The 15,645-nt window shown below is 40.6% G+C and overlaps 1 protein-coding gene across 1 annotated transcript in view; it reads right to left on the reverse strand.

Moving 5' to 3' along the window:
• Positions 1–15,645, reverse strand: part of nr5a2 (nuclear receptor subfamily 5, group A, member 2) — a 59,381-nt gene that overhangs the window by 9,806 nt on the left and 33,930 nt on the right. Inside the window, exon 6 of the mRNA XM_067416053.1 lies at positions 12,650–12,797. Coding sequence (XP_067272154.1) covers positions 12,650–12,797 — 148 coding nt within the window. The remainder of the gene's footprint in view (positions 1–12,649; positions 12,798–15,645) is intronic.

Raw genomic sequence — 15,645 nt, forward strand, 5'->3', positions numbered from 1 at the left:
TTTGATAAATAAACCTTAAAAAATACCTGCCTAGAGAGGAAAAGAACACTTTGAGTGCGTTTATATGCACGTTCTTAAGCAGATTGTGCCTAAAGGGGGTCTCACCAGACTGAAGCTCAGCGCCGTGCCCGTGTCTCAGGATCTCACACCAGGCAGACGTGAACATTATATACGCGCGAGCTCAATTTTGAATCGACTTCTGACAGAAGAGCTGCATGATGAGTGTATCTTGTAGCACAGGGTGAAATCAGTATGTACATTCACGATTTGAGGGAAATATACATTTAGTCGCCGCGGACAGGCGTCGAATGCCGCCGTTGGTGTATATGTGTTTGAATTGTAAAGGCGCTGCGCGTCCGGTGCGAAGCTCAGTGCCCTTAAAGGGGCGATCGCTTAGACACGTCTTTATAACACTAATATTGAGCACCCCCATATTGCCAAAATGGTATGATCCTCGTTTCATAACACCCGCGAAGATTCAACCCTGAGATCAGTGGTCGAATCCGGTCCTGCATATCGATGCATCGAATCTTCGACGATTAGGGGTCACCCCTACTATATTACTATATATAGTATAATCAAAATAAACTGAAATTTGAGGCAATTAAATTTATTACTGAAATGTAGCATTAGCTAACTATGCTGTTGTAGCATTACAACATTCTGCAAAATATGTGTTGCATTCTCAGCAAAGCCTTAAGTGGTGCTATAGCAAGTATTAGCAAAAGCTCTACTGTTTCTTTTCTCTTTCAGGTCAGCTACTGTCATGGCAGAGGAACAATTTAAAGACAATCTAGCTGAACAAGTTGCCTGTGAATAATAGCACATCTAGATGAAAGGTGCTAACATTAGAAGGTAATTATATCACCACTTACATGCTCTAACATGTTAAGCTTCTCCTCTTCTCCATCATTTCCTGTCCTCAGTCACATTGATCATGCTGCCATAAAAATGGCAACCCTCCAGAAACATAATAGTTTGAAAACAAGACAGTCTCCAAGCATGGAAAACACCAGGAATAGACAACACCCCACTCGGCCACACTTCCCAGCATTCCCACTGTTGACAGACAACACACGGCCCTTGCCTGTGTCTCTTAGTGACCCCATGTCTCTCCTGCCATTCTTGTTAAACCTCCCCCAAGTGAGACAATGTTTAGATGAATTCTCATTTCTATATTTGTCCCTGAAGTGCGACACCAGTTCAGCCTCACGCCATCCACTCAGGTTTACATTACAGGAAGACTGATGATTGGGCATTTTTTCCAATCAGAAGATGGTGCAGGCATTCCACGGCTTTGTTGCTTAAAATACAATGATGGGGGGGTATGAAGGAGCAGTGGATGAAAAGGAGAACAAGAGACATGGTTGCAGCACCTGTCAGCTCATTTGTGCCGTCACGTTTAATAGCGCTCTCCAGTTACAGGGGACGGTTTTAGGGTTTAGCTGCTCTCTCGTGTCCTGCAGATCATCACTGGACACATGAATGTCTTTGTGATACTGCTTTTGACAGAAGTTTGATATCAGAACATGTGTAGCCAGCAATGTGTGAAAAGCAGGTATTGTATAGAATTCCTGAATTTTTTAGGCAAAGTAGGAAATGCATACTTTTCCTAGGCATTCTATACATTATCTATTATACAAAAGTATTATACAAAATGACAAATACACTCTAGGCAAAGTATCAAAACATGCCTTTATTGGCATTGAACATGCTTTTGAAAATGAACGAAGAACTACAACATAAAGTAAAGGATGTTCTTACCAGGAAAAACACAAAAGCAGAATTTGCGTTGAGCTACTTGTTGCAGCAAGGAAGGCTTGAATGGTATTTTGAATGGCACTACACTTTTTTCCTGTTCTGACATCGTGACACAGCAACCGCCCTGGAACAATAGGGGTACGCCACTGCCAAGCAAAGACCCAAGCGTGAGTGAGTATTCTGTACTCTGCCGGCTGGCCCTTTGGCATTGTATAATGCCAAGGAAATGTGTGAAATATAAACCATTTCATAATTTGCCTATAAGCTTTAGGCATTCTATATATAATTTTAATCATTACCTTTGATTTTGTGCTCACCCATTTTGTACGCACACATAAAGCCATCCCTCTGCTAAATTTAGTTATTTTTCATTGCTAATTGCATTTAAACAGTCAAATACACACAAAATAATGTCAAAATGCCGTCTCGGGCAAGTATTCACGTAAACAGTCATGTTTTAGTGAGTGAAAACAGTTGAGAGAAAAAAACGCATGTGTAAAAGTATAATGAAACCAAGCCTCAGGTCTTAAAGTGACAGCAGCCTAATATACCTGCTGCCAAAATTATGAGGTAATATTAAAAATATCTATATGGCAGTTTCCCCCCATAAACAGCTAACAACCTTTTCAGACTACTATTTTCAAACGGGCATGTCTGCTCAGCTGTGTAGTGTAGTGTAGTGTTTGACCCGAGTGCTCATGGAGGCTGAGAGAGCCTGTGTTTTCTTTCTGCTGTGACCGGGTCACTTTTATAGTACAGAACTCTTTCTATGAAATCGATTGAGAAATGACAGGCTGGGGAGAGGGGGAGTGTATGTTAGAGCTTGTGTAACGCCCTTATCTGTTTTTGTGTGCAATGTTTAAATAAGACCTGGCGGCTCTCTGATCAATAGATACATCCTACCACGGCTTGAGCCTCCTTGGCCAGATTGGCTCAGCAGAGGTCCCAGGCTCGCAGGCAGACCTGAGAGGATCGTGTCACATACCCTGAGAAAACGCAAGATTTAATTGGCATGGAATAAGCTAGCAATGCACCTGTGGTGCAATATTAACAGTCATAGATGAGCTAGTAAGCTAGTGAGACCTCAAGTCACGTAAGAAAGAAGAAAAAACTCAGATATGCAAAGGCAACAACAACAGGGCAGCCCTTTACAATGCACAAAAACGCAAAGCACGGCACCGGTGAGGGTGAATAATGAACTTCAGCCCATTGATCGGAAAAACAAAGCCTGTATATGTTTGTCCCGGCAGGACCGCAGGTCTCATAAATCTTTAAGGGTGATCTGTTTTTTTGCCACGGCGTTCCTTTTCAAATGCATCCCTTTCGATTCATGTGATAGACAGAAACGCCGAGCTATTATTATTTTATAGCACGCTACCCCATTATACTTGGAAATGAATATGTGTATCGCTAGTTAAAGCTGCGATTGAACGCTAAAACTGAGCTGTGAAATCGAATGCAAAATTCCGGCACATTACTGATATTGATAGTTGTTGTTAGCGGTGAATCTTGTAGCATCACAGGCCAGTCATCATTAAAATAGCACCCAAGCGCTCTGTTCTGGGGCAACTATCTGCAGGAACAGCCGGAGTTCATATGATTGATATTTCCAGTGCAGATATCACTTAGGAAACACCTGACATGAGTGGGGCATGTTTCGGGCCCGGCCTGCCTGCTAAGTACTGGAGCGTGAGCCAGCTAGCGTGTTATGCAGCCGGTAATAAAAGTTGGTCATTGATTTTCTGTAGTTGCTTGTAACAGTTAATGTTGATACATCAATAGCTAAAGGAAAGCACAGGGTTTAATAGGAGGCTGAAAATGTGGAAATATGGGAGGCTTGGGTGTTAAATCACAGAATCTATCCCCCAGATCGATAAGACAGTTACAGCAAGTGTCCCTCTGCTTTCCTAATGTTTTATAATAAACTGACAGCTTGTAATAAGGCTCTGGCAGAGGCAGAGGAAGAGAGGAATCCAACGGGACAGAGGCAAGAGTTGTGAGACGGAGAAGGAAAACAAGTACCTATAGCTCAGTGTATTCTCAATCACTTCATCCAGGCCTTTTGTCAAAGGAAAATCCAGCCGGCCTGCTCTTTCTGAAAGTGGGAAAACTTTTACAAACAATTCACGGATGCGCTGTTCACCCGAGACGGTTTTTTAGTGCCAGATGCAATCATATTCGGGATTCTGTGAAGTTTTGCTGGTAAACTTGAGCATGTATGACTTTCAGAAATCGGAAACACACATCACAACACATCAAGTCAGTCCAGTCCAGTTAATATTTTGGCTAATATGATTATGCTTTCAGCTACTTATACCAGTGTTGTAATTGTTGACTAAAACTATAAAATGTTTTAATTGAAATACAAAATTACACTTAAATGAAACACAAATTAGAAATGTTGGCTGAAATAAAACTAATAGTACTAAAATTACTATAATATAAAGCCAAGTCAAAATATATAAAACAAAACTAATACAATGATAAAAACACATTAAATTTACTGATAAAACGAATCAAATTAAAGATCATTCAAAACAGTAATTAATAAAGGATTTTAAAATAACTGACATTTTAGTCAGTGTTTTAGTTTAGTTTACTTCATTTCAGACTTAAATCCTTTCAACAGAAACTGTGAAATAAAAAATTCTGGGCCTGGTAATATCGACAGTGATTTGTGTGAAGTGTAATGATAAAATCACAGTGAGAAACTTCTTTCTGTCAGTTTATCAAGAGTAAATCCATAGATAAAGATTCCAATCCCTACGTAACACTTGCCGACGTTACTTATCTGAAGCGTTTGTAGACATTCAGATAACGGCGCTAATAGCTAACGATCGGCAATTACACATAAAGATGTTTGCAATTTAAAGCTAATCATAAAGTAATGTGAAGTAACAGATAAAGAACAAAAAGCAAAGAGATAAAAGCTAATTGCAGCCGTGACACACAAGCAAAGTGTCGAAATCAGAGCGGAATGGCTGGAATTTGACAAACTGACTGAATGCATGACAAAAGCTAGTAGGGCTAAAGGTAAAGTGCCATCCTTTCACTCCCCTTTAAAAGCAAGAGCCCAGTGTGTTGCACCGTGTCGACAGATATCAGCGGCTTTTAAAGCCTGATAAAGTCTGAAAGCCTCTTAAGGCTACTAATGAGGGTGCCGTTTCATAGACTGCCTCTTGCCGAAGTGAGGCTTTTGATTTCTGTCGCGTGGAATGAAAGGACAGTGGGCAAAAGAAATCACCCGTAAATATTAGGGTCATTGCATGGGCCACTTCCTCCTCTGCTCAAGATTTGTAAAATATCAGAGCACTCAGGATTGATTGGAAGGTTTTTCACCTTTTGAGCGAAATCTAAATGAGCGTGTTTGGTGACAACCACAAGCGAACAGGTTAAGTGAACGGTCAGATCGAGGAAGGGCTGCCGCACATTGCCACAAATCACTGAAAATAAATTTCTTCATACACTTTTTACACGTGCATGGCCACATCAATGTGTTTTCAAAGGGTGTCCGCGAACACACGCTTGCTTTATATGTGTATTGATTAGACCCAGCCTCACATCTTCCACATGACTTACAACCCGTCAGTGCCAAACTGCTTGGCTCACAAGAAAAACCTGCCCCTATTATCTTGCATTTAATTAAGACATAGCTGCAGTTTTATGCACCATTATTTGGCTCCAGCCAGGGGTCTCCGAGGCGTAAATATTGAACCGTCCCAGCTCTCGAATGTTAATCAATCCCAACCGACTTCCAAATTATTTGGTCTGTTTCAGGAAATTAATATTTGCACCTGTTATGAGTCTTTGCGCATGCATTACTGATCTCCCCTCTCTTTGCACAAGGGTAGACGTATCGATTCAGATCAAGGAAACAAGACGGGCTGGCTTAATTAGCGCTTACCTATGTGGGAACAGCCTTTTTTGCTGCTTTAAAGCGAGAGTAAAGGGGAAAGAGCTGCGTGCCGTGACTGTATGGTGTGTTGTTCAGAGGTGTTTGGACGAGACCCCCAGAGCCAAGCCTCAGGGACTTGAGATGCATCCCATCTCGTAGTCAAGTCTTGTTGCCATGGGTGGATAACCGTTATATGTTTGTCCTCTACATTTGGATGATAACAAAAGGACGGAAACATATTTAATCATTTTAATTTAAAAATACTGTTGATGAAAATATGTAAAGGACAGTTTGCAAATATAAGTTTTTGAAAATTTGGTTTAATTTCTAAAATCAGAAGTAAATTTCAGACCAAGCTGCTTTTTGTCGATCAACGCGGCAAATTTGCTAAAATAAATCGTAGGGAAATCTGCAAAATAACTTAAAGCGCATGGCGCAGGTGCACTTACGGCGTGTCCGAATACACTTTTGCTAGTTTAAAGATGGAAAAAATGGTATGTGTGCCAGGTGCATGGTCCAAAAGGGTTGTACCTAGTCAGATGCACCGCACCCACATTGCAAATGGGCCCCTGGCAACAAAGTGACTCCGCAGAATATTGTGACACTCACATTTCAAATGAAAAGCACTGGTTTCAGATTTGAAAATCACACGGCTGTCGCGCTCTACCGTCGCGCTTAGGATACTGACCACCTTTTCATCAGAGCATGTGAGCGGAGCACAGTTTCTTGACGCTCCGCTAGATATTCCACTCTGTGCCAGTGAGCTCCACAATTCACTCTAAAATGTGAATTATTTGATTTAAATCTAGTGATTTCAAACTTTCTTTAGACTTATGTTTCATGTTTATGTCATGTATTCAATGAGTTTCAGATTCTCGCAGATAGAAAGTGCACCTTTTTTATTTTATTTTACTAAAGCACAAAGTTTTGTTGTTATGTGAGTGTACACAAATAAAAGTAGACAATTAATAGTTTATAATTATGTCTCATATTTATCTGTATGGCCAAAAATTACGGAGTATTGCGAGTTATATCCCCCGTCATGACTCGTGAGGGGAAAAAATTCATCAGAACTTGCCAGTGCATTCTTCAGCCAGAGGGTTAAAGAAACCGTAGCCTATTTAGTTTCATATTTATGTTTAAATTATAGCCCATAATATAATTTATTATTATTATTATTATTATTATTATTATTCATTATTTTAATTAGGGATGCACCAAATATTTGGCCGAAAATGGCCCAAGTTAGCCTAGAAATCTAGACGCACCCTAGCGGCAGCAAATCTAATCTGCCCGCGAGTGTCATCTAGCAACTCTCAATACCCTTCTGAGCTGTAATCCCCTAACTCTTGCCGGGCCAATCACATCGTGTATAGAGTCGGTGGGCGGGGCCATAATGACGACGGCCGAGTTGCGTTTGCGTGCTTCGGTGGGCGGGGCCATAATGAAACTGTAACATAATGGACCATAAGTAAACACAGAAACTGGCGAACGGCGGCGGCCTTTCGAATCAGCTTTAACCGCGACTCTGGAAGACTTGGAGTTAAGCTTTTCTCTGAGAAAAGAACAAAGAACGGCACTGAAGTCATTCTTAAAAAGAGAAGATGTGTTCGGAGTTTTGCTCACCGGATATGGTGAATGTTTAATCTATCAACAAGCTCTGTTTCACCTTCGTTGCTCTGGTTGGTTGTAGCGCTATCCTAACGTGTGTAGAGGGAGTTTGAAAGACAACCGTTTATCCCGCCCCTCAGATTGAGCCCTGTCTATGGTGAGTTTCCAGACCAAACATCTTGATGTGGGTCTGGCTTGTCAGGCTAGGCCCAAGTGCATTCTCGGTGCATTCTTGGCCAAAAGACTTTCATCACCGAAACAATACGTCCGAAATGTTGTGATGAAGCAAATAGAAAGCGCAACCTGCGTGCTTGTCTAACGATGTGGTTCATCTCACATTTGATGACGCATCTATGGGTTGTAACCATAGGGTTGTAACTTGAAAATAATACTTTGTTTATGTTTCTCTTGATGGATGCACGCACTGGGTCCTCAGTGCTACACTAACACCAGCGATTATAAAAGAAAAACGTGGGCAAAACGGTCTCTTTTCATAAACTTTGTTCAATGCATGCGAGTGCTGCCTTACGTTCGAATATGGACAGTCATTTTCACCATCATCACCCGCGTGTAGTGCCAGAAGACGCAAATGAGAACATCTGTCTCTGTGCACTCATCCGAAAGCGCGCACTCGTCTCACAGAGCGCAAATATTGAGTTCTCTTTCAAGTCTTGCGTTTGAACTGACAAACTCACACAAAAAGTAGCCTATGTCAACATGTCCATCTTGATGAGTCTCTAGTAATATTATCTACTTTTTTGGTCTTCAGAACATCTTAAAATGCACATATGTAGATCCTAGAAATCTAAATTTTCTCGGGGGACCATGCCCCCGAACCCCCCTAAATAACTCACATGTGGAATCTCAATGACTATAAAACAGTGTCTTTTTTACAATTAAGGGATGTATGGCCCTACATTATGGTGACACAGAATAAGCCCTTAATATTTGATTTGTGAATAATAATAAACAACCGATATCCTGATATAGAAATGAAACCTAAACCTAAAGTGTTACACAGGCTACGTTAGGGTGCAGCATAGCCTGCACTGGGGCCCATCATCAGTAAGTTACTCCACTGGATACATGCAATGACTATCCATTATGACATGGCATTTTTATCTTTATGTGCACAATAATAATCTTTTACATGCAATCTTTAAATAACACAAAAATAGTGTAGCATTGACTTTAGACTTTTTATTGGTCAATGGCGAAGTCGTTTTCAGTTCCTCAAAATAGAAATGTCAAGTCAAGTGAATTTTATTTATATAGCGCTTTTACAATGATGATTGTTTTAAAGCAGCTTCATAGTGTTAAAACAGGAAAATATTACAACAAAATTAGATTTGGCTGTACAGTCGTTCTGGAGAAATCAGTCATCAGCTCATTTCAATTTATCATATAGCGACAATGTGGACAGATCAGTTATATAGTTGATACAGTTCATTTAGTAAATACTTTTATTTGGATATTTAGTTGAAAACTTGAACACTAAATTTTAGTGTCCCCAACTGAGCAAGCAAAGCCAAGGGCGACAGTGGCAAGCAACCAAAACTCCTTCAGGGCATGATGGAGAAAAATAAACCTTGGGAGAAACCAGCCTCAGTCGGGGTGCCAGTTCTCCTCTGGCCTATTAAAACACTGTTTATGATTATTATTCTGGCAACCTTAGAGGTCAGAAATCATATTAGATAGGAATACTCGAAAGTTTATGGTATCACGCAAGAGACGGGTTTATTTAGGATGACGCGTCGATTACACAAAAATATGAATATTTGAAGGATTGGAGTCATAGCGCCGGAGACAGATTGTCGAGTAAACAATTATTAAATAGGCATATTCTAAAGAACGGAACAATGCGCCTGAACACAACTAATTTTCAGACCAGCGAACAGATGCAAGTGCCTTTGCAACGTGGCACTGGACATGATAATGATAACTGTGTCAAGCTGAAACTAGCACCTGAAACAAAATAACTATGTAAAGATTAACACAGGGAAAATTCTAACAAAAATCATCCTCATGTCATTTTAAACTTGGGTGACTTACTTTTTTCTGTCACCATGAAATAATTTTTTTGAAGAATGTCTCAATGTTTTTTTTCCTTACAATAAAACTCAGTGGGGTCAGAAAAAACGAACATTGCAGCCCACTTGATTGTATGGACAAAAACACTACTACTTTGGTGTTTTGTGGAAGAAAGAAATGAGGGTGAATATGAAACTGTCTATTTATGAGTCACACCATTTGACTTAAAGGGATAGTTCACCCAAAACTGAAAATTCTGCCATCACTTACCCACCTGTATGAATTTCTTCTTCTGTTGAAAACAAATGAAGATATTTTAAAGAATGTTGGCAGTCCAAACAGTTAACGGCACCCATTGACTTTCACAGTCAATGGCTACCGTCAACTGTCTTGTTACCAACATTCTTCAACATATCTTAATTTGTGTTCAACAGAAGAAAGAAACTTAAACAGGTTTGGAACAACATGAGGGTGAGTAAGTAATGACGACATTTCTGCTAGAGTTGACGTTAAGTCTCATCGTTTTTCAGAGGATACCACCATTTTTAATATAGTTAGTAAAATGTTAGTAAGACCAACTGAAATGTTGGCGTTTGTGTCAGAAATGGCCTCTACGATCATCTCCACCCCCCTTTAACTCCACAAGAACATTGTTCACCCTTCAGCGCCTTTCCTGCTGTTGAGGAAATCAATGTCTTGGTCGTAATTATTTAACCATTGATAAAGCCTTCAGCTCCTGCTAGAGCCCAAGCACCTATTCAACACATGGAGGCTGACAGCAGGAAAGATAGAGACGCTTTGTCTGCCGGAAAAGCGTGAGAAGTGATTGGCTGACTGCAATCGGTCCTGTCGACGAGCCCGGCGAAATCGAGGAGACAAGTGACTGCTCCCAGGTCAACTCATGTCTCTCCTCCTCTTTATTGACACTTAGCTTTACAAAGAGCCCCCTGGGCTCCCCCGACAGTGACAAATTGCGATGGTTTGGCCGTGCTGAGAGCGAATAGACACTAACTTAGAGCAGTGGGGAGTGGAACGGCGTGGGTAAATGCGATTTTGATTTCCGTTAACAGGCTTCATTTGTAAATGTAATAAAGAGACACTACGTTTAATGAGTGTAAGAGAGCTGATCCAGTGGATTTGATGTTTTAATGCCATGGAGGCCTCCAGTTGTTCACCTTGTGTGTGTGGCCTTGGGCTTAACAGCTGATTCTGTTTTGGGTTTTATTTATACAAAAAAAAAACAGGTTTCATAAAGGACGTTTGCTGTGAAATTGTAGTTTCACATTAAGAGCTGCGACACTGGCCTGAACACAAAAGTTTATACTAATATATTTTGCATGAATTTAAATCAATTTAAAAACATTTTTCATAACTTCTTGATCATATACATTTTTTACAGTGTATGTTTAACAAAGAACGTTGTAGAAACATAGGAGGAGTATGTTTAGACACCTTGATGACGTATGTTTACTAGCTATGGTGCAATAATCCACATTTTCCATAGGAAACATGTTCTTTTCTTATAAAGGGTTGAAGAATAAGCAGTGGACCAAGACAGAGAGAAGATATAAATTCCCATAATTCCAGTAGTTTTCATAAGGCACCATGGGATTTTCATGCTTCATTTAATTAACCTCTGACTGGCTTCTCAATAACAACTGGCAAAGTGTTTTTCTCATTCATGCACTTGTCTGTACATAGAGCCCCCACCACCCCTAACCCACAGGATACTATTAATCGGAGCCATCTTTGATCTCTAGGCTTAGTTCTCTTAGTCTCTTAATCTCTCAGGGCCTGGCACACATCATGGGTGGGGCTAGCTGCTAGCACGGGGCAGTGCCTGGGGCGATACACTCCCCTCAGGTGAGAGTTTTATTATGGATGATGTTTCCGCCAAATTATTTACACCAACACTCCAGATTCCCCCAAACCTCAACCAAAAAACCTCCGCTGCGCTAACCTGATCAACATAAACACAGCAAGGCTGAGAGGTCTGGAGTTTCGTGTGTTCTCTGCGCTGCTCTTTGGTTTGGGTAAGATGTGAGGAACCTTCTCTAGGTGCGGCGGGGGAGCTGGCGTAGATGCTTACGCCTGGCTTCGTGGTTTCAGGTCGTTCAGGGACGCAGCAAACGGAACAGCTAGTGTTCAAAGTACTCGCGCACTTTGCACATCGTATTCTCTTTTCTGGAACCACAGGACAGTACAATCGCGACTGATATGTTGTTGAAGCGGATGGTCGGCATTAATATTCCATGTTCTTGCGGGGCCAAACAGACACCCGGTTCTGTTTTTTCATGTTGGCCTTTTATGGTGCAGACCTATGTCTTTTGTGAATTGGCTGCAAGAGTTGCCTTGACCCGCAAGCCGTGGAACCTCCGATCACTTCTATGTAAAGCTAGCAGGCTAACAGAAGCAAAGCTTTGGAGATTACTGACGGCTTTAAAAGCAGCATGCACATCTCTAAAGCAAATGACCTCCTGATTTTCTTAACTCCAATAGAGTGAAACTGTGGCCTTGGTTTTGTAAGTTTCCAAATTGTAAGTATAACTAGAATTTGTGCCGTAAGCTAAGGATAATGAGCTAATGAAAAATTTAAATTCTGTCAGGATTCAAGCATGACCAAACAAGACCATTGACATCAAACATCACTGATTGTCCTGTCATTAACAGTCATTATAGCCAGGTTTTCATTCACATATTTTATGCAAATTTTAGGATATTGCATAAAAATGGCTAGACTGAAGCAATTCGACAATTCAAATGTATTTATTTGACATGCATAAAGTATGCATGAAACACACTAAACAAATAAAATCACTGGGGGGAAAAAGTAATCTAAAACTCTGATAATCTAAAAAGTAAACAAAATTTGCGTTTTGGATATTTGGAAATTATAAAAAATTGGAAATAAACTCTCTCCGTTTATTGCCTTTGATTTCCATTTCTATTTTCCCTAGATTTGTTTTCTTTTGAATACATTGACATAATGCTTTATTTTTGTAGATTGTTTTAGCAATATGCTGATTTGAAAGATGGATGGCATAACTTAGATGAAAGCATAACTAGTGAAGTATTGTATAAAGAGCGAATACGATTTCTGAGCAACATGATTTTCAGAGAATAACAGTTTTAGCTAGACCTGATTAGTCTGGCATCAGTGGTAAAGCGAAGTCGGCTGGAGAAGGTGGCATTCATAATAATGGTCTTATCGTACAGGGAGGAGTGAATACGGTCTTTTGGCTTATCTCAAGGTCCCTCAAGAACCTTGGGAGCAAGCAAGTGAGTTTTGGACAATGTAAAGAGGCCATAGCCCGCTTCTCTCCACCCCACCATCCCTTTCTCTGTACTCACCCAAGCTGAACAACACCAGGAACTTGAGGCAGACAAACTCCCTCTGGTCCAGCTGGAGGGATCGCAGTTTGCTCACCAGCTCCTGCGCGTGACTCAGGAGGTTGTTGAGTGTGGCACCGGCTTGGGAGGCAATTAGGGCGTAATCCACCTGAAGAGATGGGGCAACAAACAATAGAGGTATTACCACAAGCAACATGGCAGATCTCTGAAGGTTTGAAACATCAGGTACAGACATATAATACAATGAATATAATTGCAAAAATAATTTGAAGATGGACCCTTTTCACATTACCAGGGTTCTCCGAAGTGAAAGTCATCATAGTTTGGTAAACTTGTATAATGGTGAACGGAAACTACAACAAATAGGATTTTTGTGTTTCATGCCACAGTGCTGTTTTTATGATTTTCCAAATAAGTGAAAACATTTCTTTATTACGGCGGTCAGAAGAGAGAAAGATGTCAAATTTGCCCAAAATCCCTCAGTTGTTTTATTAGAACCACTCACAAACAAGCATTAAACGCCTTTCTCTAATTTAATGCCAAGATAGGAAAACACAACATACTGTGGGAACACGTCACCACGGTCTGTGACATTGAAAGAAAGATTGTTTTGCAACATTTGTTTAGAACATTCTTCCCGTCTTCCATTGTTTGGACAAACAGACAGATGTTTTGTGTGTGTCTGATTAGATCCTAAACTTGCGCATCCCGTAGCGTTTCACTGCGCTGGTGAATAATCTCTGCTTCAGCATCATCACTACAACACACCTTACGGCATTGGTCCTGGCTTTGGTTCACACCTGGCAATGTAGGTCCCTATCCTGGGATCGATCCCAGTACATATTTGTGTTCACACAGAAGGCACTCTAGCAATTTTCTGGGATCAACGCTCTGTGTGAAAGGGGCTTCATTTACTTATATAGAACTTTATGGAAATGGATCATAAATGGAAATGCTATCAATTCCCAAGTTTATATTTCGAGAAGATGTGTTCATATTAGTTTGGAGACTCACAGTGCATATTTTATTTCTTGAATCAAAGTCCTTTTAGTTTAAAAGTTCAATCAAACTGGAGCCAGACGGCACTTGGCACCACCTTGCGAGTCCGTGTTTTTTAGCGCCGACTATAGTAAGCATGTAACCAGCTCTGGCAGCTCTACGTTTCATACGCCTCTCTCCCTTTCTTTCCTTCTCAGGCTCCTCTCCGCACAGCAGGGACAGTACGCTGGACCGAGGTCTGAATGATAATCAGCATCAAACCGAACGGGGAAGAGCTGCACGTTTCTCCATCCCTGGTGCCCAGACCCTCGGACCTAAGCGCCCCGCACCAGACGAGGGCGGTGGGGGTTGGCGAGGCGTGAGTGAGCGGGGGGCCCCTGGAGGTCCCCCAGGCTACCGGGCCGAACCCTGCGTGGGACCCCCGTGGCCCTCTCCTCCCCTTTCAGGTGCACTTAATATCTGCAGCAGCAGCAAATTTGTCTTGGAGGCAAGTCCTTAGCTGCCACTCACTGTAAGCAGGCCATATTAAATTTTTATATTTATTGACAATTCATTACCATAATTGACTGCGCCAGGGTTTCTGGAAGAAGGTAGACTACGGGCCTCCTAAGTGTAAGGAGAGCTCCCTCTGAGCTGGATTTGCAATTAAAAACGCGGGCGGTTTGGAATTTATTTATTGTGTAAATATGATGAGTGGAATTTTTTAAAGTCCTGGCTGGAGAATTGCGCATTTCTCACCGGCGGTTTTCCGTGGGTCTCTTCGAAGCCCATATGAAGCTACTGAAGTTGTCAATTAACTGGGATTTGACCAAGTGCCCCAAGCGTTAGTAACCAGAAGAGAAAAAAAGTAGTAGGATTGGATCACAAATGTACACTTTAAAATAATACAAATAATAGTAAACTGAATATATTTAACAGAAACATTAAAGCAAATATAAATACATTTTTGAAAGTTATACATATTTTAATAATAATATAAATATATATTTTTTAAATACAGACTATGAAATCCCCCAAAATTAGTGTGATTTAAACCGTTTGTAACATTTTAGTTCCATAATGTGGATTGACACGACTGGGTAACACTTGGCATGTTTGTAGTAATATTTTCTAATTCATTCAGACATTGTAAATAAAAGTGAATGCTAAAAACACTGAGCACTGTATGAATATGATTATGATGATTTGGGTTCTTCTAAAGGCCTGGGACCTTCAGTGCGAGAGTCAGAGACAGGAGTGGAGGGGGAGATGTAGCTCTGTGACATATTGGAAAGTCGCCCATGTAGTGTCATGTGTCGCAGCATTTCAGGACTGATCCCACACAGTGCTTTGGTGCCATATCAACACTAGAGAGTAACAATGACACATGTCCTCAAACAAGACGGCAGACGCTGGGCAGCTCAGTTGGCAGTCAGTGTTGCAGAGTAACTACATTTTTATGTATGCATATATTTAGTTTTTTATATTTAAATCCTAAAGAATATATTATAGTCCATATAAAAATCATAATTAATAAAAAATATATATATATTATTAAGCATTTTATATATATATATATATATATATATATATATATATATATATATATATATATATATAAATATATAATATCTTATTGCCATCCGCTTAGCATTTAGCCAAAAAAAATGCAAATGTATGAATCTATTAATTTACATCTACTAATAGCCATGACACCATCAGAGACCATCTGAAGTTATATTCCACTGATTTACAATATTCCTTTAACTACTGGCAGAGCGTTTGTTTGTTATGCATAAATCCAGCCTGTGTTCATGCGCGAGTGTGTTGTGTGGCCGGGCTGTCAGTAGTCTGATCTGGAATAATAGGAAGTAATGAACTGTTTGAGTCTTTGCCTTCTCTCTCCCCAAAGGCTTTTTTCAGCACCAGCTGTTCATTAGGCAAAATATGCAAACAAGGTCCTCCACCCTGCCCCCAACCCTCCGCCAGACCTCGCTAATCAAACACAGAGAGACGCT

Source organism: Pseudorasbora parva, chromosome 14 (genome assembly GCF_024679245.1).
Source record: "Pseudorasbora parva isolate DD20220531a chromosome 14, ASM2467924v1, whole genome shotgun sequence".
Classification (NCBI taxonomy): domain Eukaryota; kingdom Metazoa; phylum Chordata; class Actinopteri; order Cypriniformes; family Gobionidae; genus Pseudorasbora; species Pseudorasbora parva.